The sequence below is a fragment of the Mercenaria mercenaria genome, chromosome 15 (assembly GCF_021730395.1).
Source record: "Mercenaria mercenaria strain notata chromosome 15, MADL_Memer_1, whole genome shotgun sequence".
NCBI classification, from domain to species: domain Eukaryota; kingdom Metazoa; phylum Mollusca; class Bivalvia; order Venerida; family Veneridae; genus Mercenaria; species Mercenaria mercenaria.
The window spans coordinates 60,259,166-60,281,961 of NC_069375.1; the positions used below are offsets into that span (position 1 = coordinate 60,259,166).

The 22,796-nt window shown below is 33.3% G+C and overlaps 1 protein-coding gene across 2 annotated transcripts in view; it reads right to left on the reverse strand.

The window, feature by feature from the left end:
• LOC128549107 (uncharacterized) overlaps positions 1–22,796 on the reverse strand; it is a 463,895-nt gene that overhangs the window by 16,607 nt on the left and 424,492 nt on the right. For both annotated transcript variants that reach the window (XM_053525361.1, XM_053525362.1), the window contains exons 2-12: positions 21,511–22,078; positions 20,901–21,059; positions 16,866–17,204; positions 15,958–16,039; positions 8,132–8,725; positions 7,788–7,850; positions 7,120–7,527; positions 6,655–6,879; positions 5,235–5,300; positions 1,116–1,678; positions 245–403 (exon numbers count right to left, since the gene is read on the reverse strand). In XM_053525361.1, coding sequence (XP_053381336.1) covers positions 245–403; positions 1,116–1,678; positions 5,235–5,300; positions 6,655–6,879; positions 7,120–7,527; positions 7,788–7,850; positions 8,132–8,725; positions 15,958–16,039; positions 16,866–17,204; positions 20,901–21,059; positions 21,511–22,065 — 3,213 coding nt within the window. In that variant the 5' untranslated portion in view covers positions 22,066–22,078. The remainder of the gene's footprint in view (positions 1–244; positions 404–1,115; positions 1,679–5,234; positions 5,301–6,654; positions 6,880–7,119; positions 7,528–7,787; positions 7,851–8,131; positions 8,726–15,957; positions 16,040–16,865; positions 17,205–20,900; positions 21,060–21,510; positions 22,079–22,796) is intronic.

The following is a 22,796-nucleotide window of genomic DNA, read 5'->3' on the forward strand; positions in this document are numbered from 1 at the left end:
GCCGGATCCAGAATAAATTCTTCTGTATCCGGTAAATGACGTTACGCTATGACGTAATGAAGCAGGGTTACCCTAAAAGTGAAATTACGATACAATTCCGAATTCGACCAACCCTATTATTTCAATATTCTTTTCTATCACCCAAAATACCTTATACATCTTCCCATCCGGAACATTTTCGTTGGAAAATATTAACAATAAAAAGAATGCAACATGCATTGATAATCAGTTAGGATTGCTATACTTTTTGCAACTTTTTGACCGCCATCTTAGATTCTTCTCTGTGTTTAATTTCTTTTTCATCTTCCAAGAGTTCTGTCATGTCATCTATATAACTGTTAACCTCAGTGTCATCCAGTTCCATGCTATTTGAATTAAATAGTTCTTTTCTAGCCTTTCGTACCTGTTTAATATAAATATTTTTTACTAGATTTAACGTCGCACCGACACATGATAGGTCATATGGCGACTTTCCAGCTTTAACGGTGGAGGAAGACCCCAGCTGCCCCTCCGTGAATTATTTCATCAGCACCAGCTGGGTAGAACCACCGACCTTCCGTAAGCCAGCTGGATGGCTTCCTCACATGAAGAATAAACATGATATATGCAAATAGTAACACTGAAACAATTATATGCGTGATCTATATCGTGGTTTGACTACAGAATTGACTCTCATTTCTAAAACATTAATTGTACTTTGTCACCTTTATTACCTTAGCAAAGTTACCCTTACGCTCTTATTATCTATGAAAAGGGATATACTTCTTTAAAGTCTAAATAGCTTCAGGAATAATTATCTCCAATGAAATAAACATAGAGTTTGAACACTGGTACTCATTATGTTTTCTTTTACCTGCCCTTATTTAACAGTATGACTGTATAGGTATTTTGTGCAGAGGATCCAAAATATATCGCTGCATTAACTGTGTGTATGGTTTGCAAAGTGCATGCTGTACGCCGCGGAACAACGACTTACTTTTGATATGAAACAAAAACCATCATATTCACGATTTTGTTTGCTGACGAATTAGAATTTTTTTAATTATTACATTCAATTGACACATTAAGTTAAATCTTGTTCTAATAAACAACACATAAAAATATCTGAAATTTACCCTTGAGAAAACATCTCTACCAGTTATCACACACTTGATGTGTTGCTGAAAACCTACGTTGTTCATCAGCAAATGCAGGAAGCCAGGAAGGTCAAACTCAGCTGCTCCTGATTTCTGTTCATATCCTGGAGCATTGACAAAACACTTTGCAATGCTCCATGGTTCAGTGCACCATTTCTTTGCATCTGTATTCCTCCAGTTTGGGGCAGGAGGAGTTGATGCGTGACGTTGAGTTATTTGATCGTAAATGGCACCGCACACGTTATAAGGACAGGATATTTTCCCAGTTGGATGTTGGCAGTTACAATCTATTTGACCAAGCGGACATTGTCCATTTCTCGTTCTGATATGATCAGGCTGAAGTCTGTGTACTTCACAAAGTCCACATGATACTGCCGACAGATTGTGCTTCCACTTGACATTACTTAAGATAGCTGTATGTTGCTGGTTAACTAGATGCTCACAGAATGGTTTCAAACCATCTTTAACGTATTTAAAACCTAGTCCCGCCTTCACCCAGTTCCAGTATTTCTTGTTCTCAAACTGAGATTTGTGTGCCATATCTGTTAAAATAAGATGTTACTACAATTAAACCATAACTGCAATTTTCAAACAATGTTAGACGGTCGATTATTTCTGATTTTAGTATATGCAAATCACTGACTTTTGGACGAAAACTCTGTAAAAAGAAATGGTAAATGTTACAAAGAAATAGTTGTAACTTTCATTATTTGTTAGTAAACATAATCCAGATTTATGATAATAATATGTACCTGTGACAACAAAAATGCTGTATCGAAAAATAAACATTTACATTACATTAGTAATGCAAAATAGATTTCAAGCAGTCAATATCCTCTGGTAAATAACAAAAACACACTCTACAAATTCATACACATTAAGAACGGCGACGCCTGAAATTTCAATAATTTCACTCATTTAATTTTAACATAGAGAGTATATAAGAATTAATCATATCATAAATAACATGAGCAATAATTAAAAGAAAACATAACGGAGATATTTCATAAAGATCAGATAAGTATAATGATAGTTCCAATTTTAAAATTTAAACATTTATGTGTGATACGTACAATTACATTTATTTGCATTTTATTTTTATTACTGAATGATTTATATGGATTAAGGAAAGAAAATAAAAATACGAATACGTAATCAAAACATGCTTTAAAGTTTAGCTGAATTTCTATGATACATACGCATTGCCCATTGTTTTAACACATTGTTTTGATACATCTTTTCATTTGTTCCTGATATTGCTTAAATAGTATTTGATAGCTTTCGTTGAAATTTAAGAAGACTATCTTTTTTTCAAAATACTTTATTTTAACGTAATGAGTTCACAAATTTTATTTGAACTTATAACAATGTGAGTATTTTTAGCTGCATTGCAATGTCTTAGTTTAAACGCAAGTTGTCCTTGATAATGATTGTTTAATCATGCATGGATAATTTATTGACTTTTCTTATAATGATTTTTATGTCGTATAAAAAGAAATATGTTAATAATGTTTACCTGTAAACGTACTGCTAATTTCACAGTGTTATACATGTGTGTGATCTCACTAAGGTAATATATTTTATTTTATGCTAACTAATGAAATACTGTATTCTATCAGTTAAATATATTTCATCACTCACACTGTGAAAATATGACATCTATATTTTTACACTGTGAGAGATATAGCTCCGCCCCCTCATTACTTTGTGTATGAATTTTAAATTATTTGCTTAAAACAGGATGAAAATTGTAACCGCACTTTGTTTTTTATAGTATATTTCTCGATTCAAACTATTTTACTTAAAGAGAATTTCATACCGTTATGCAGCAAAAAAACAAAAACAAAATGGAACTTTATGTTGCATGCGTCTTTATAACGTCACAACACGTGTGACGTCATGTCTGTTTACGTGCGTCTGTTTCTCGCGCTGAGATTAAAATAGTTGCAAAATGCACATCTCAACATAATTGAGCATACAATAAAAAGAAAATTTGTTTGTTTTTCGTGAATACGCGCTCGTGAAAATATTCGAAATTTTCTCACTTCTCAGTGAGATATATTCTATATTCACTCAAAACAAACAAATATCCTCTATTTAATTTTATCTTTGTTTTGATATAAGGTTAGTACTGAGCGTATCAACCTGTTAACTAGAGCATACTAACCCAATATATACACAAATCTGTGCACATACATTCAGAGCAAAATCTCTCAGTGCTTATCTATTACACTGAAAAGTGAAAACAAACTTATAATGAATTTCTTTTTGTTAACTTAAAAAAAACTTGGGGAAAATTGTTTTGATTACGGATACACTTTGACAAATAATAGTGTTGGAACGTTACTATCATATGTGTGCCATATTTTTACAGATAATCTGAGAAGGTAAAACAAATACTTCGCATAAAGGGGTTGTGACGTCGATCCATGGACGCAATGTATGCTCTCCTGATATTAGGACTACGACTGTGAACAATTTCGTTTATGGGATAAAACTGCGCATTCCCGCAAAAATTATGGTAGAGTGACAATCTGGGGAGATATAAAGGTAAGGTGGGACCCCTCTGTTAACAAGGCATATTATATGCCAAATTGTTTGTAATATGTGGCATCTAGCACTGCCGGCATAAATTGTCAAAAATGGTCGCGTTCCGAGAAATCCAAAATGGCGTAAAGGATGGACCCATGATTTGCCAATTACGTCAAAATTGTATGTAACAGTATTGTAATTTTACTTATAACGGTAATGTTAAATACTTGCTTAGATATTACTTATATTGTAATGTGTCTCAAATTGACAGCGCTGAAAACTTCGAGATCAAGGTCATTTCAAAGTTAAATGCAAAAATACTCCCACGATATTATTTCCTCTCTCTACTGTTTCTTATTTTACATCCACTTTGATTATAAATGTAAAAGCAAAATTGATAATCGCATGATTTTATTTTAAAGTCATAGTTTTAATGAAGAGTATTCATATGTTGTGGAAACAAATTCCTTTCATACCAGTAACATGTGTCCAGAATTGTCCCAAAAGTCGCTGTTACCATGATAATTTAATGTTAAAATGTAACAGATTAATTTCAAAGGTATAGTTAAATGTTCGCCTGTGTATTATTTATTCATATGATATATATCAAATTGATATACAATGCTGATTGCCTCGAGAAAAAATTCAAGGTCGTTTCAAAGCCAAAATAACTTAATAAGGCATGTAATTTGGAAATGTTATGTAATTAAATCACATCATGGACCAGTTAGCGTATTTCCCCCAACATCCTTTTAATTACTCTTTGAATACTTTGCAAGGGTATAATATTGAAAAGTATGTGCGTGCGTGCTTGCTTGCGTACGCACGCGTGCGTGTGTGTATGTGCGTGTGTGTGCGTGCGTGTGTGTGTGTGTGTGTGTGCGGAAGGTTTGGTTGATTTGTGTGTGTGCGCGTTTAAACAATTAAAAATAATTTCCTCATTAGAACATAACTTAATTACAAATGTTAAAGAAATAATGCACGCAAATTAACAAAAATGCATGGCAATAAACTACAATGTCGTACCGCCCAATGACAACCCCACCCACCCACATACAGCGCCGTTTTTGCACTGGAGGAAAGGAAGAACATATTTTACAATTGACATGAATGAGATTCTTTTAAAGGTAACTGTTATTTTGATACTGTTTTAGCATATAAAGCAGATTTAATTCCACCTACTCTTAAAATAGAGGACGTTGGTTTAGTTCATTGTCACTCTACCATTAGCAAAACGTTAAAGTAGCATCGAGATAAAAGCATTGATATGCATGTGCATACTTGTATATTGTATTACAATCAGGACACTCACTATCAACACTCACTATCGGCAATTTCTTCTTCAATACATAAATTATGATCTTTATCAGCTAGCGATTTTTTTTCAGTAGTTAAAGGTAATAACAGAAAGTTTTGAAGTCGATTAAATATCATATAAAAAGTTAAAATATTTAGCAATATCATCGCCTTACTTCAGTAACATTCAAAATATTAAAGAGTTTGCTGAAATGAAACGATAGCTTAGAATACGTACAGCAGTCAGAAATTATTAAAGAGCAAAGTTACCTTCATCAACAGGAGAACTAGCATTGTCTTCAACAGCTTCCTGCGACACTTCTGCTGACATTTTACCTATTATGGGAAAAATATAAGATGACACTTTCGAACTGTATTTTAACATTGATCAGTTCTAATTATATATATTTTCCTGTTACCTCGACATATGATTAAATTCAGAACAGTTTCTGTAATACATCTCCTGATATCCACTAGTTAAATAAATTCAGAATGCATGGACCTGAAATGTAAACCAAATTAACAAAATATGTTCTCTGACAACATCCATGCTAATGTCAATCGAATACTCATAACTTCAAGATTGATAGTCAGGGAGTATAGACTCGTCCGCAATCACGTCAATCGAACAGCTTCACAGCTTTAAAGTTGTTATTCATATTGGGTGTATAGATTTAGTCATGTAGAATATTAACTTTCATCGTCAGTCAAACACTCACAACCTTTGTACTTGTAGTTAGATTGAACATTCGCCTCCGCCGCCAACTGAACTCGCATAACCTTCAAACTGGTAGTAAGATATAACATTCACCTTCACCGTCAATCGAACACTAAAAACCTTTAGAATAGTAATCAGGAAGACAAATCACCTCCCTCATCAGTCAAACACTCACAACCTTAAGATTGAGTATAGTCACCTCCCATGTCGATCACACTCTTAAAAACTGAAGATTGGTTGTCACTAAGTCATTTCCGCTCTCTTTCGGACACTCACAACCTTTAGATTAGTTTTTCAATGATTATTGTCGCCGTCCTTGTTGTTTCATGTCAGCCACACACTCATAATTCTCAGACTGATTGTCAGGACGTATAGCCACCTCCGCCGTCAATCGGACACTCAAAATCGTTAGATGTAGTCTTAGACACTACAATTAGCGAACGGGCTTGTCTTAAAACCGTATATATACTCAGCGTCAGTGAAAAGTTACCACTTAATATATACCTCTTTACTATTTTATACAATATCGACATCACTTTTTCATGGCCTGTGCGCGGTCTATTTCTCATAGACCCTGTCTGATCATGTCTCCTAACCCATTTCATGACTGTCAGGTGAGAACAGCATATACCACGTGCAATTTCGCGACATGAAAGTTCGGCGTCAACCATGCCAATGTGGCATTCTCAGCAAGGATATTCTCGTTTTTTAACGTATTCCTTTTATTCTGCCGACTAACTTTCAAGTGCGATGAATGATTTGCGATAGAAAATTCGTACATGTCGACATCTGGAAAAAGTCATTTTGCACGTGCAACCCGTGCCTCAAATGGAGTTAATCGAATTTGACAAATTTTTACACCAGTGACGTCTCAGCTGCGTCAAAAATATAAGGGTCATTAGGGTGGTAACTTTTCAGTGACGCTGAGTATACATGCAAGCTCTTAAAAGTTTATGGTAATGGTTTATATACCTGCTTCCTTAATGGCTGCCTGGACCTGCTCTAAATTTACAGAAGGTGTAAATGTTATTTTTGTATTTAACTCATCGGATACAGCTTTTGATAATTCATTCAATCTATTTGTAGCTTCGCCAGTTTCAAACAGTGACCATATGCGTTCAATTTCTTGTACTGATTCAACCTTTATCGGCACTCGTATTGTACGTTCATACTTCGTAGTTTCCACTGTTTTCGCTCCTGCAAAAATATACATGTTGAGTCTAAATTCCACTATAAATCAAAGGGTTTTGATTTCATTATCAAATATCGTGTAACACGATCTGATTTAAAACCGATCTCCACGCTTGATTACGTGTGATTACAAATGTACATCTTCTGTAAAATTGCACATTAGGAGAAAAGAAACTACCTTGGACGATCTCTTAAAAACTACAGTAAAGGAAATGACTGAAAAAAAGATGAATTATATCAACTCACTTAGTTCATCTAGCAGGTCCTCCAAACATTCTGGTGTAACTGTCGCATCTATTCTGAATTGACCGCTCACATTAGGAAGAGTGGAACTCAGTGCAAGGGCAAGATCATTTAGAGAATCCAGGAAGCTCCTGCTCTCTAAATACATCAGCATGTTTAATATACCTAAATAAGTTGTGCATCTAAATTTAAGTAGGATGCACTTTTGTTCTGCTGAGAGTATTTCAACATCAGTCACGTTTTCAATGTCTTTAAGAATCTTTTTAACAACACTGCGAATTCTCGGAAAGTCATTTTCGTTTTCGACTTTGTTTTTTGCTCTATTAATAACCGTTGTGATGATTTTTTCAGCCAAGTCTATTTTCTTGCTTTCATTTACAGCTCCACTTAACGTTAGCTCAGTATCTATCACTGAAAATGAAATTCTGGAAATCAATCAACTTTAGAAACTGTACCATTACTAAGTTATCTGTTGTGAATGTATTTGTCAGTAAAATAATGTTGTTAAAAACATAATTTCGCGCTAGCCAGATAATTATTACGGAAATGTTGTGGTAACACTATATTTTCTGCGTTAGTTAAGTGATGCCAGAAATATCCAAGCGTACATATATATATATATATTTACATATTTTCGATTTCTTAACCATTGTAAATTTTTGTACGAATACCTTTTATAATCCTTTGATTTCGGTTTTCAGTCGCACAGATCTTGTTTAATTTGTCCATTAGGTCTGTGGAAAAAATGTGGAAAAATAGCCTGTTTAATATTGAAACAAAATGGCTCAGAATTTGACGTAACTAGCTAATATTCTTTTAAAACAGAAAATAATATAAATGATACTTGCTCAAGTTGTAAGCAGCCATACATTCATCAGAAGTCAAGGTAAAACGTAAGCCAGTTCTTGGGTCAGTGATGACATTTTTGTCAAAAACAAAATTAGGATAATCAAAATTCGCTTCGAAATAATCTAAAATCAAAATAGACTGACAAGAATCGTAAAAACACAGATACCTTTTCTCATTTCGCAAAGAAATTTGTTCTGGTTTTTCTGGTTCATTACAGCACGCAATGAGGGTTCTGTATCAGCTACCTGTTTCATAAGTTCTGCTTTTAATGATGGACTGATAGAGCCAGTTGTACATTCCTGAATGATCTTAAAACAGTCGCCTTTCATCTTTTCGCTTAACCCATTCGACAGTGAAGTGAGTGCTTTTTGTAATTTGTTCCGGATTTCTTCGTATTGACCGGCACTTAGCGACGAAGTATAGGCGTAAATCTCATCCCTCATCCTTTTTATAGATTTTAGGCCATTTTTCTCATCGTCGTTTAGTGACTGTTTAAAAACCGTCAGTGACACCGTTGTAAGCATAGCTAAATCCCATGTTTCTACATCGGTTACTCCAGCATCTGGAAACAATTTCTTCCTCTGCTCCTTTAAAAATTTGTCCTTCAGTTTCCTTTTGTGTTGTTTTAGAAGAATATCAAGATTTCCCCCGGCCTTTCGCAGTTCTTTGTACAAAGTTTCCTTTGACATCAATCGCCCTCCTTTCAGTAGCAAACTGGAGGCTCTCAGAAAATATTCGTCTTCCTTGATAACCATGTCTTCTGTAATGGGAAAGCTCTTACTCTATATCTCAATAAAACAACGGAATTTTAGAGGCCATATATACACTGTAGCTCGTCAGAACAACGGAAACACCAGGAAAAATGATATTAATTCTACTCATATACGAAAGAATGGGCAAAGTCTGTGGGTTTTATTCAGTTGTACATTCCTGAATGATCTAAAACAGTCGTCTTTCATCTTTTGCTGAATCTGTAGTCGGAACTTAAAAAAACATTCTGACAAGAAAGTTCCCAGAAAATCTGTATGTTCACTTCATATTGATATTAATGATTATGATTATGTCCCTTGTTTGTTTATTAGCTCACCTGAGCACAAAAAGCTCAATGGTGAGCTTTTGTGGTCAGTGACTGTCCGTCGTCCGTCGTCCGTCAACACCTTCCAGCCTAAACCACTAGTTCAGTTTTGATGAAACTTCACAGAAATGCTCATTGCATGATCCGCATTAAAAATCAGTCAAAGAAATGAATTCCATACAGAAATCTGGTTGCGATGGCAACCGAAAGGAAACATGTAAAAATCTTCTTGTCCAAAACCTCAGAACCTGGGGCTTTGATATTTGGTATGTCCTATACCATGTTTGTTCGAACTATTCCCCTAGGGTAAAATATGGCCCCGCCCCGGGATTCATGGTTTATATCGACTTATATAAGAAACAAAGTCTGATAATCTTCTTGTCAAAAACCACAGGGAATAGGTCTTTGATATTAGGTTTGTGACATTATCTAGTGGTCCTCTACCATGATTGTTAGAATTATGCCTCTGCGACGAAAAGAGGCCCCGCCCCGGGGGTCTCAAGTTTTACATAAACCTGTATAGGAAAAAACTTTAAAAATCGTCTTGTCTAAAACCACAAGACCTAGGCTTTTGATATTTAGTATGCAGCATTGCCTAGTGTTCCTCTACCAAAATTTTTCAAATTAAAGCCCTGCGGTGAAAATTGGCTCCACTCCGGGGGTCTGAAACAAAAAGACCTAGGCTTTAATATTTGGTATGTAGTATTACCTTATGGTCCGCTACTAACTATGTTCAAATTATGTTCCCGGGGTGAAAAGAGGCCTCTCCCCGGGGGTAAGTTTTACACTGACTTTTATAGGAAAAATCATTAAAATATGTTGTTCTGAAGCTCCAAGGCCTAGGATTTTGATATTTAGTATGCTGCATTGCCTAGTGGTCCTTAACCAAAACTATTCAAATTATGTCTCTTAGGCGAAAAGAGGCCTATATACGAAAAAACTTTAAAAGTCTTCATGCCGGAAACTGCAATGCATAGGCTTTTGATATTTGGTATGTTGCATTGCCTAATGGTCTTCTACCATAATTGTTCAAATTATGCCCCTGGGTGAAAAGAGGCCCTGCCCCGGAGGCCCGAAGTTTTAGCATTGCCTAGTCGTTCTTTAAAATGATTTTTCAAATTATGCTCCTGGGGTGAAAAGGGGACCCGACCCGACTTGTTCATGAGCTATATAGGAAAATATATTTCCAAAATTATCTGATCATATTTCCTAGATTGTTTAATTATAATTACCTGATGGCCCCAAGTAATTAGCGGTCACTTGACTGTGACCCTGACCTACTGAACTTGTTTTTTTAAGATACAGATTTGAAATTTGAATGACATGTACAGATTTGCACATCGATCATAACAGCATAGAAATTTGGACCACGTCAGTAACTTTCGATAAATATTTCAATACTCATCTTTAATGTTCTAAGCCCTGACCTACTGACCTTCTTTCTTGTTTTTGAAACTACAGCAAAGAGATTTGTATGATTGTTTAACAGATTTGAATTTCAGTACTTATCTTGACGAATCTTTACCATGACCTTCTCACCTAGTTTTTATTTGTTTTGTTTTTGTTTTTGAAGCTTTAGCAAAGAAATTTGTTCAAGCAAGCAATGAAACTCATGTGAACAATATAGGGCCATCAAGGCCCTCTTGTATACATACATCATTTTTCATTGGATGGAAGTTGCAGGAGGAGTACAGTTCATAATACTAATAGTAATAATACTAACGTATCTGTAATAATCCAAAGAGGCTGAAAAAAATAACAAAACAAAAAAATACGCCTGAATGCAGGTGTCCACTAAATGTTAAGAATGTTTTTACATGTGCATATGTTTGATGTCATGGGAGTGAAATTACATAAATTTGATAATAGACTAGTGTAAAAAATCTTTGACGTTGACGTCTTTCTAAGAATAGGAATCGTTGGTCCAATTCATTTGGTCTGTAATAGGTAAAGAAGCTTTTTCTATGTTTCAGCAGGAAACGCTTACATGTATGTGACAAAAAGAATATTGCATTTATGTCTGTCCACATTGAAATCATTAAACTCGTTGAATAAAATTTATAAAATGCTCGAGAGCTCGTTTAATACATTCAAGATGAAAAGAAACTTATGTAGTAACCTCTATGTATACCAAGTATCAGTCTAATTGGACAGAAACTATAAGAGGATTAAGTATATAACGTATACATATAGTAATATATAGTGAAGTCCAAAAGGAGGGGCATAACTTCAGAAAAAATAAATAGAAAATTTCAGGACAATGTACTGATTTCGGTCTTAAGTTCATTTGAAAATGGTTGAAACGATTGATGGGTGGAGTATCCGCAGCTATAACAGACGAATACATAAAGATTTAATTCCTATATATTCTATAGCTTTCTGTTACAAAGACACACAGCATTGTACATACATTTTATCACAAAACAAAGGGGACGGGCTACGAGTTACTTCAACGAGTGAAGTTTCAGTCAATACACGCAATGATTACTGGAATATGATCTTGCAAAATATATTGTTTTATTTCTACTATTCGAAGAATAGTCTAGCTATTCTACTCACCCTGGCGTCGATGTCGGTGGCGGTGTCGGCGTCGACATGGGCATTACACCTTGAGGTTTTGCATGCAAGTACAAATGGCTATCATTTAAAGGCATATAGCTTTAAAACTTCTTTTTTCTTTTTCTAATTCAATTACCAACCTCACTGGGTCAAGTCCCATAACTCTAACATGTATTTGGAGCAAATTATGGCCCCTTTTGGACTTAGAAAATTCTGATAAAAGTTTTGAATGCAAGTTTCTCCAAAACTAATGCAGATATTGAATTGAAACTTCACATGTGTCTTATAAACCAAGTTGATAGCACCTAGGCCTCTGACTCTGACATGCATCTTGGCCAATTTATGTCTCCTTTTGGACTTACAAAATCCTGTTTAATGTTTTGCGTTCAAGTACATAAAGCTATTTCTTAAAGGCAAATAAATTTAAAATTTACGTCTTCTTTTTCTTAGATCAATTACCAACCTCGCTAGGTCAAGTCCCATAACTTTGACATGTAGTTTGGGCAAATAATGCCCCCGTCTGGACTTAGAAAACTCTGGTTAAATTTTTGTGTGACACTTACTATCTGCAAAACACCTGTGTCTTCGGAGTTATAAAACTAATTGACTGCATTAAGTTTCATAACTATGAAATGAATAAAGAAAAAACCTTCTTGGTTTTAAAAGGGAGGTTAAAATAGGATTCCAAAAAATTAAAGAAATATATTTGACTAAAACTATGTAACCAAACCATGTCCCCCTTTGAATTAAGAACTTCTTAATAAGGTTTTGCATGCAAGTTACTATCCCCAAAACAAATGCAGATAATGGAGGTCTCTCAATATCCATATTTCTAATCAACTCTTGATTTTATTTATTTTTGACATACAAATTTCAGTTGAATTGGTATTGTATCGAATGGTTTTACATAGTTTTAGTCAATTCTATATCATATCTTAATTTTTGGAATCTTATTTTTAACCTCCCTTTTAAAGCCCAGCATATGTTTTTCTTCATTCATTTCTCCTCAGTCAGATGCTTTTTCTATAAATAGAAAGATTTTTGAAATATTTCAGGGACTGAAGATTAATCTTTACAAACAAATTGTGTATAATTGACATATTGGCTTCTTTTAGCTTTAAGCGCAGTCCTGTTTTGCAAAGGAATTTCAATACCAAATTAATGTTTTCATTTTGTTTAATAACACATGTCACTTACTCCAACTCTTTCAAAATAGAAAATATTCCCATGAAAAAATTCTTTTGAACTGTATTATAAGATTTCACTGTTTCCCTGGCAACCGTTCATTTTTGGAAAGGACAACCATGTAGATGATAATCAGTAATATCTTGATCAGGTTTGGTGATAAAACAATAAAAAAGTATCAAAACGGAGGTAAGACACTGGCCTTAAAATAGCAGCTTTTTTTTTTTTATTTAATTAACTAATTTGCATAATCATGAATATTAATGAGAATGTTATAAAATGACAAATTTTATTAGAAAATAATATTTATAATAATAGTTTTAAATCAATTTAAATGTACCAAACAGTTTTGATCTGTTCTGAAAGTGTCTCTGTGTGTTTGTCTTTAAATAATATTTTGTAACATTGATGGTAATGTTTACTCCAAAATTGGTAAGTTTAGCTGATTTGCATAAAATTAACCATAACCACAAAAAAACAAAAACGTCTCTGGAAACAAGATACCACTAAAATTTAATAAAATGATATAACTAATTGTTATCAATGAAATAACAATCATGTGAGCTATATTGTTTGGAAATGTAATTTAAATACCTTTTTGAAGGAGGAATCAGTATGTAACATACTTTACACATGTTACGTTACCATTTCAATAACCTTGCTTTATTACATTAATTATTTAAAAACAATAGATCAGACAGTTTTGATCTGGTCTTAATATCTCATAGTGTTGTCTAGAATAGTACTTTGTTATTCTGAAGGTAAACGATTTTTTTCTACATTAGGTATTTTAGCTAATTGGCATAAAATTATTCTATGCTGAAACAGACATCTCTAGAAGCAAGATATTACTAAAACTGAACAACATGATGAAATAAACTGTGATCAATAAACTTGTGTTATTTGAGCTATATCATATGAAAATATAGTGTAAATACCTATTTGAAGGAGGAATCTGTTTTTTATTTACTTTACACATGTTACGTTACATTCCAGTAATCTTGTGTTATTGTATCATTATTTTCTCAGAAAAAAGTAGAGGACTATTTAGGTATCAAGTTATTAAATACTTTAACAAAATAGTATAGTTCCATACTTTACAAGCAATGAGATTTTTTCCATAACAGTGCTTTAAAATACGTTACTACTGTATTTTGCTGTATTTAGAAATATGTAGAAAGAAATTTGAACTATTGTTATCAATATTATGATATCATAGATTTGTCAAAACGTTCAAGTATTAATTTCTAACATATTTTTTTATTCTGTATATATATATAATGTATACATCCCAGCTAACATCCATACACTGATAATAGGTTTACACTTTGGGGCTGCCTTTCATGGAAAATTATTTTTAATGGAATGTTTCTCTTGTTTTGTGTGATTGTAAGTGTATCTATGCAGTTACTTACGTGAGAAATAAAAGCTTTTGTTTTTGAGTTTCAGAAACACATGCATTATATTGAGATATTTATGGGCTATTAATAAAATATTCACTGTTGAAAAGCTGCACTGAATAAAAACTAAAAGACAAAATGAAATGTTTAGGTACTTTTAGTTATCTTTAGATTTAGCACCATTTAGCAACAGAAGTTCAGTTATGTCATGTTTAGCAGTTAACCTAACAAGTGCCCCTGGATTCTCTACCGGAACTACTCAGTTCTCTACAGGCAAGTGCTAAGTCCTCCACATTGTACAGGTGTAAGTCTACTTCTACTAAGTTGGCTTCAGACACGTTGTCTTTATTGAATCGTCATAGAGAGCAAAGGCCTCATCCAGATATCTGACTTAAGACCCTATGATTCAGCCTATCGAGCTAGGGTTGTTTTTATATGTTCTTAAAATGCTACTTTTAATAAAATTCAAAAAATACTTTTTATAAAATTTGTTGTTGTTTTTTTCTCACAGAAATACTGCACATATCAGCTGTATGATCATAATATCAAGAATGCACGGATGGATATTACTGTATGTTTTATTAAAATTTCATCTAAATTCATTGTTACATGGATGGTGCAATAAATAAATTAGGCAATTTCTGAAATAACAAAAGAAAACCTTTTTATAACTTAACAGTTTAAATAAATCAGTATGTGACAAATTTGGCTTCAAATTCTTCTTAAATATCTTTTTAAAAAGCAATGGTAGTGGTAACGTATTTTAAAGTGTGTTACGGAAAAAACATTGTCTGACAAGTAAAGAAGCATATTGTATTATTATAATACAAAATAGGTAATATTAATTATGTTTCTGGAATATTTTCTAAAAAATGATGAAATACAACAAGACTGTTGAAATGTTAACGTAAAATGTGTAATGTATGTTACATTTTTATTCTTCCTTCAATAAAATGTTAACTCTATGTCTGCGAACATTAAAGACCACATAAAAATAAATTGTTATTTCATTGATAAAAATTCATTTTATCATTTTATTTAGTTTTATGGGTCTCAGAACTTTATTCGTTTTTTGTGACACTGGTTCATTTTATGCAAATTAGCTGAGCACATCCGGTTTTGAGTGCAAAAGATACCATAAGAGTAACAAAATAATATACTGAAAAAGCACTGAGAGACTTTGAGACCAGACCAAAGCTGACTGGTTTATTTAAATTGATTTGAAACTTAGAAAATGTTATTTTTTAACAAAATTTTGTCATTTTGTAACATTCTCATTAATACTCATATTAAAATAAAAATGCGTTTATTTAAAGACAAATGTCTTCGCTCCATTCTGACACTATTTTTATTGTTTTATCACCCAAACTGACTAAGATATGACTAATTATCATCTATATGGTCGTCCTTTTTAAAAATGAACGGTTGCAATGGAAACAGTGAAATCATATATAGTTCAAAAGAGCTTTTTGCATGGAAAGATTATTTTTATTTCAATTTGGTACCTATGAAAAAAGTCTAATGGGGGTGCATGGTTGACCCAATTGGCCCCCGAACTATAATACTGCGTATTATTTATTGCTAGTGTGATCCATAAATGATACCATAATCAGCACAATACTTCAAGGCAAAAATACACAAAATGATATTAAAAAAAGAAAAAAGAAGTTTTAAAGCTATACTAAGAATATAAAAATTGAATTTAGGAAAACACAAAATAGTTAATAAAATTAACGTTAAAATGGCACGACATACAACTATAAAATAAATTACCTGTTCCCTCTCTGTCAGTTGCAGCTTCTTTTCTAGTCTCGGTGATAGTCATCTTCGAACATTCAATCAAGTGTTTGTGACCCTGAAATCAATATTCCGATATCCCCATTTGAAACGTAGTTTATTTTGTTATGCTAATATAACAGATTAACACATACACACTTGTAAGAGCGAACTTTCACTGTAAAGAATTATTCGTATCGGGAATGAAATAGTTGGGTTCACCTTTCAGCACTATAATTTGAAATTCGTAATAAAAATTAATCCTTATCTTTAATAAAGAAGACACACTGTCTGTTTGATTAGCCTCTTAAACGATTATGAATCATATAACTGTTACGAATTCTGCATCGATTTCGTACATCAATTTGCGTATCATAGAAAAAATGTCAAACCTCTTGCACACAGAGGAATTCATAATTTGGTTTGAAGTTGTTCTTTAATCTGTTTTCAAAATTAACTGTCTAAAGTAAGTTCTTTCCATAGAAATACACAGGACGGATTCAAAATATAGGTATATAATCATTGTCCTTTATATGAACATCGATTGTAAGCTGTATTTTGTTTACCTTTATCAGAAACCAATATTTATAATTTTGTATATTTTCAACAGAAACAAATGTTTGTGGTAGAAGTTAATTTTGCGTAAATAAAGCAGTTTTTTTTCTGCCAGAGGAAGGTGCCTGTAAGTAAAACAAATAAAGGAAAAGTCGCAACATTAACCTTGAGCAAGACTTAAAGCGAGCATAATAGTTTTGTATCCAATCTATAATAGTTTATTTAAAAAAATGTTCTCATTAAGAAAGCTACTTATTTTATAACTCTACTATTGAAATTTAAACTATGACTCCGATTGAGATGGGTATTTTTGTTTAAAAATCTAGTAAAATTTTAGTCTAATATTTTACCTCTAACTCTAGTTTTGATTCTTGAAGTTTCTGATTTAGCTTTTCTTTTGCTTCTACCTCTTGCCTTGTCAGTTCCTTTTTGATTTCGATTCCTTTCTGTTCAATGTTCTTTTTTGACTTATTTTCTCTTATCATGGATTCCTTTTTCATTTTCTTCCGTTTCTGCTCGAGTCCCAATGTAAAAGCTAACATTTTCCCTTCAAGCTTGCGTTTGCCTTCCACACCTGTAGCTCTTACTTCGTTGATTGCATCTACTTTTGTCTGTTGAAGTTCTCCAATAGCAATACGAACGACTTCATCCTCGTCTGCCGTGGATATGGCGAAGTTCGTCTGCTTTAGCTGAAAAACAATTGATAAATTCCTTTTACGACACAATATTTTTAGATCTGAACAGATGCAAATCAAACATTTTCAGTACCTAAGGGACAACTTAATAGACAAGACATTATCATTTGTTTAGATCTAACTGGCGTCGAATTATTTAAAGAGAGATTCAATTCGTGAAAAGTACGAATAACTTCATCCTTCTGACAATTATAGAAACATTTTACCTGTTTGTGATATGGGTCAGTAAGAAAGTAAGTTTATTTGTTTTTTACCTAGTTAATACATGCGCGTGATATTCATGATTTCGCCATCATGACCTACTAGTAACCATATTTTATGCAGAATACCAGTCAATAACACATACACATATACAATATTTGTTTTCTTGGTTTTCTCAACTGGATACATACGGTTATGCTGACTAGATTAGTTTTGACAATGTGTCACATTTTAGGCTACTTTATGTTATATGTATCAATTGGTTTAAATTACCAAATTGCATTCAAACAGTTTCGGAAGAAAAGATATAACAATATTTTCCCGTGATGGCCCTGAAGTTCATTATGACCTTTGTCCTTTGACTAATAAACACAAAACACTAGGGTTATCTACTGGCCACAGACAATCATCCTTAGAAGTTAGACACTTGTAGGCAAAAGCATTCTATTATCAGTTATCAGTAGGAAAACCATGGTCGACAAACATGTATTCAGGCTTTGACACAAAAACTAGTGTTCTTCAGTAATAGATGATAGATGAAAATCGATTTCAAGGTCAAGGTAAAAGTCACCATGACATTGACTAAGATTTGAAAATCCTACTTCAAATTCGAAAATGGTCATCTGCAAAAGAAATGCCGCAGCGCAGTGTTCTTCAGTTGACATTTTCAATCTCAAGGTCACTGTGGCATTGACTTTTGGCTTACTATCCCCACCACCCCCCCCCCCCCCCCCATACCCCCCCCCCCCCCCCCCCCCCCCCCCCCCCCCCGCGACCAAAAAAAAACCAACATATTTTCTACTGCCCTCAGGTAATCATCCTGTGAAGTTCGACACCTATAGGCCTAAGCGTTCTTTAGTATTCGATCTAAAAGCGTTTTCGGTCTCAAGGTTAGTGTGACCCTGACTTTTGACATACTGACTTTATAAACAACAGGAATAATCTTCTGACTAAAGGCCAGAGTATTGAACGTCTCAACTGCCTTGGCATGATAATTATTAGTTTGCCATGTGCATTTTCCAATATATTCTGTACAAATCATAATTTATTAAGTAGATAAAGCAGTTAGTGCAGTACATTCGCTAGTTTGTGCTGTACAATTAATAGTTAGTTATGGGCTTTTCCCAATTTATTCGGAACAAATAATGATTTGTCTTGTAGATAAAGCAGTTTGTGATGTACAATTCCTAGTTTGTCCTGTACATTTGCCAATAAATTCGGTACAAATCATAATTTGTTATAAAGATAAAAGTGTACTAGACGAACTAGTAAATGTACAGTACAAACTAATTTATCTACATAACAAATTATGATCTGCACCATATATTTGAAAATGCACATGACAAACTAGTAATTGTACAAAACAAACTACTAAATGGACAGCACAAACTAAGTATGTACCGGACAAACTAGTAAATGTACATAAAAAATGCTTCATCAACATAACAAATTAAGATTTGCATCGAATATATTGGTATATATATATATATATATATATATATATATATATATATATATATATAAATCTCACAAAATGTGAGCCTAGACTTTCTTCAGTTATCAATCGAAAACAGTTTTCCGTCTCAAAGCTATTTTGACCTTTAATCTACTGACCCTTAAATATATAGGGGTCATGTACTTACCACAAACAATCATCTTATGAAGTTTGACGCCAAATCATTCTTCAGTCGTTTAAAGTCTAGCGGTCTCATTGACCTTGACCAAGGGGACACAATTTCCACTCGTCCGCTCGCATTGACGAGTGGAATTTTCTATTCGGTCGTTCTGCACGAGTTAAAATTTTAAGTCACTTCTGGAAGGACTATTTTTCTCTGAAAAAAGGTTGACTCCGGATGACCTATTCACCCCCGAATTACTGACCTCAAGCAATCAACCAAAGGAGTTTGACGCATGTACGTTAAATTGTTAGTTCAGTTATCAATCGGAAACCGTTTTCAGTCTCAACTACTACAGGCAATCACCCTATGAAGTTCGACGCCTGAATGTCTAAGCAAACTTCAGTCATCAATCGGGAAGACGGAAGGATAGGCTGAAGGTCAGACCACTTTAATCCTCCCGTAAGAGATATATGTTTTAGTGATATGTTCGTGAATAAATACACGAAAGTCCTTTGAAAATTATTAGGTATATTTACCTTAAACAGAATATGTATCAATACATTAGTAAAGCTATATAACACCAAACTCTTTCATACTAATTTGCTTAGAAACTGTTGTTTAAAAAAATAATCATGCCGATGAAATATGTTTATTAAAATTTTATGTTTACTTTTTACTGACATGTAAGACATTAGTTTGAGTGCGTGAATTTCATGGTTTTTTGAATTAACGTGCCTTGATTGTCACTAAATTTAACCGATGACTCAATAAGATCATAAAAATGGTTGGATTAAGAAGACTTTTTCCAGATTGTCTAATTTACACTTTGTCAGATATCAGGATTTATTATGATAATAAATTTCATCCAGTCGTGTAGTATTGATTCTTTTGATAAAAATACATGACCTCAACCAAGATCTGATAATGGGTGTATTTGGAAAAAATACAACCCAAAACATGTTCTCTTATTGAAAAATAATCTAGAATATATCATTTTATCTTTCACAGTTCACTTGTCAATTTACTTATGTTCAATTAAAGACATATGATTAAAATGTTAAGTGTTAAGGTGTTTGTGCTTATCTGAAAGCTATAGTGTTAAGGTGTTTGTGCTTATTTGAAAGCTATCTGCCAATGATTCAAAAGATGCGAAATTTAAGAGCTAATTTTAATACAATAAAATGGAAATATCAATTAATCTTCAGAAAGACAATAAATTTGCAAGTTTGATCAATTCATATAGTTTGCCATTCATTCCTTATATGATTTACGATTTCCTATGCCGGATCCAGATTAATAATATTGATCATGTGTTTAAGAATTGGATAGAAATATTCGTCCCGAATGCACCTACGCATTGGGCGGCAACGATGCTTGTTGAGTAACCGCCAATGCGTAAGTGACTGAGGGACGAATATTTTTATCTGATTCGTGTCACTTGACCAATATTTTTTCTTGCATATCGTATACATAATTATAAGATACCAAACAATATATAATCAATGCATGAATCGCCAGTAACAGTTGTCATTATCAAGCACGATAGTCATCAGGCATGGGGTGCCAGATGGGTTTTGCCGGCAACATGTAAAATCACCGGAAATGCCAGTCCAATATACCAAATATACTCAAAGGAAACAGGTACACAGTTATGCTATGACTTCCAGAATCAGACAAGCAATCCTTTAGATAAGCGACATCTTAAATGCGAACTGAATTTGTCAAACGCTATCACTTCATGATTGTATTTTGTCATCGAAAATACCTTATACATCATTCCATCTGGAACACTTCCTTTATAAAACATATGCAATATATACAATAGAAAGAGTGTAACATGGATTGAGATACACACACAAAATTGTTTTACCTGTTGCAGCTTTATGACCGCAGCTTTAGATTCTTGCCTGTGTTTAATTTCAGTTTCATCTTCTAACAGTTCTATCATATCATCTATATAACTATTAACTTCATTGTCTTCTAGTTCCATTGTATGGGAATGAAATATTTCATTTCTAGACTTGCGTACCTGTACAATATATATTTCCTCAGAGTAAATGTACGTTAGATGACAAACATTATTTACAAACAACAACCATGAAACAACTGAATGCGTTACCTGCATCATAGTGGTGACCTGACTTTTTTCTCTTAGTTTTAAAATTTCAATCTAATATAAATACATACAGACAGTAACTGATACATTTTATTTCTTCTATTTTCTTCTTCTTTTGGTTTAGAGTCACCGACACAATAGTTCGGCAACGTAATTAAAAGTTGTTTATACAGAAACAAGCATTAGTATCGGACCTATGGTAGAAAACATTTCTGAGTAAAACAAAATCACCCGTTTTATCCGAAACAATAATTTATACTAATAATTTTTATATACAATTTTAATTACTTACATCGAAAATAGTTATTAACATTTAGTCATTTGTTCTACTCTATTGACAACAAGTATATGATGCAATATTTACCCTTGAAAAAACGTCTTTGCCAGAGATTGCACACTTGATGTGTTGTTGAAAACCTTTATTGTTTATCAGCAGATGTAACAAGCCAGGGCAATCGAACTCACTCACTTTCGATTTTTGTTCATATCCTGGAGCATTTATGAAACATTTTGCAACAGACCATGGTTCAGTGCACCATTGACGTGCATCCGTGTTCCTCCAGTATGGCGCTGGAGGGGTTGATGAGTGGAGTTGAATGATTTCATCATAGATTGCCCCACATACATTGTTTGGACAAAAGGATTTCCTTTTTGGATACTGACAGTTACAATGATCTTGACCAAGAGGGCACGGCTTATTTTGGGCTTGGTGAGGCAGGAGAGTCCGTACATCGCAATGCCCACAAGACACTGCTGAAAGATTTTGTGTCTGTTTAACTTTATTCAGGATATCAATATGTTGTTGTGTAGCCAAGTGGGCACAGAATGGTTCCAAACCTTCTTTAACGTACTTTATACCAAGTCCAGCCTTCACCCAGTTCCTGTATTTGACATTCGCTAGTTGAGCTTGGTGCGCCATGTTTTATATAGACCTGCAAAAGAAGAAAGTAGTTATCATGCTGGGTCAAATTTGTACGTCTTTGATTGTTCGATGCTGCTGAATATAGTGTTTGCAAAAATGTCAAACAAAAAACAACAGCAACTAAATGTTTAGGTATACATAACTTTAAGGGACTTGCAACTTTGTTCGAGTATCACCAGAACATTATATAACAACAATAAACGACTGATCATTTTGACAAAAATATAAATGATGTTTCTACTTAATAATATACAATATATTAAATCAACGAGTTTTCTTTTTTCTTCATATAAGAAACATTTTACACAGTTATGCAACATGACAACATGACATTATGTTGTTTTTTTGTTTTGTTTTTTTTGTTTTGTTTTTTAAATAGATATAAAAATATACTCTCATGTGTTATGATTTATAATAATGATAATTATTATTATAGCAGTAAAAGCAGTCACATAAAATTATATTCTTAACTAAATGAATGCAACATCAAGTGTAAAAGACACAATTATGACATGCATACCTTTTACAAGACAGCACAACTTAATTGCACACCGTATGAAAAAAAAACAAACAAAGAAAACGAAAATATACAATATCATTACATAGATTTAAGCATTTCCTATAAAACGGAACACATTTTCGTAACTATTTCAACATCACTGCAGTGTCCTTGTGTCCTAGAATATCCAGAATGCAAGAGCACTACAGTGATGAAAAAATCTTACAGA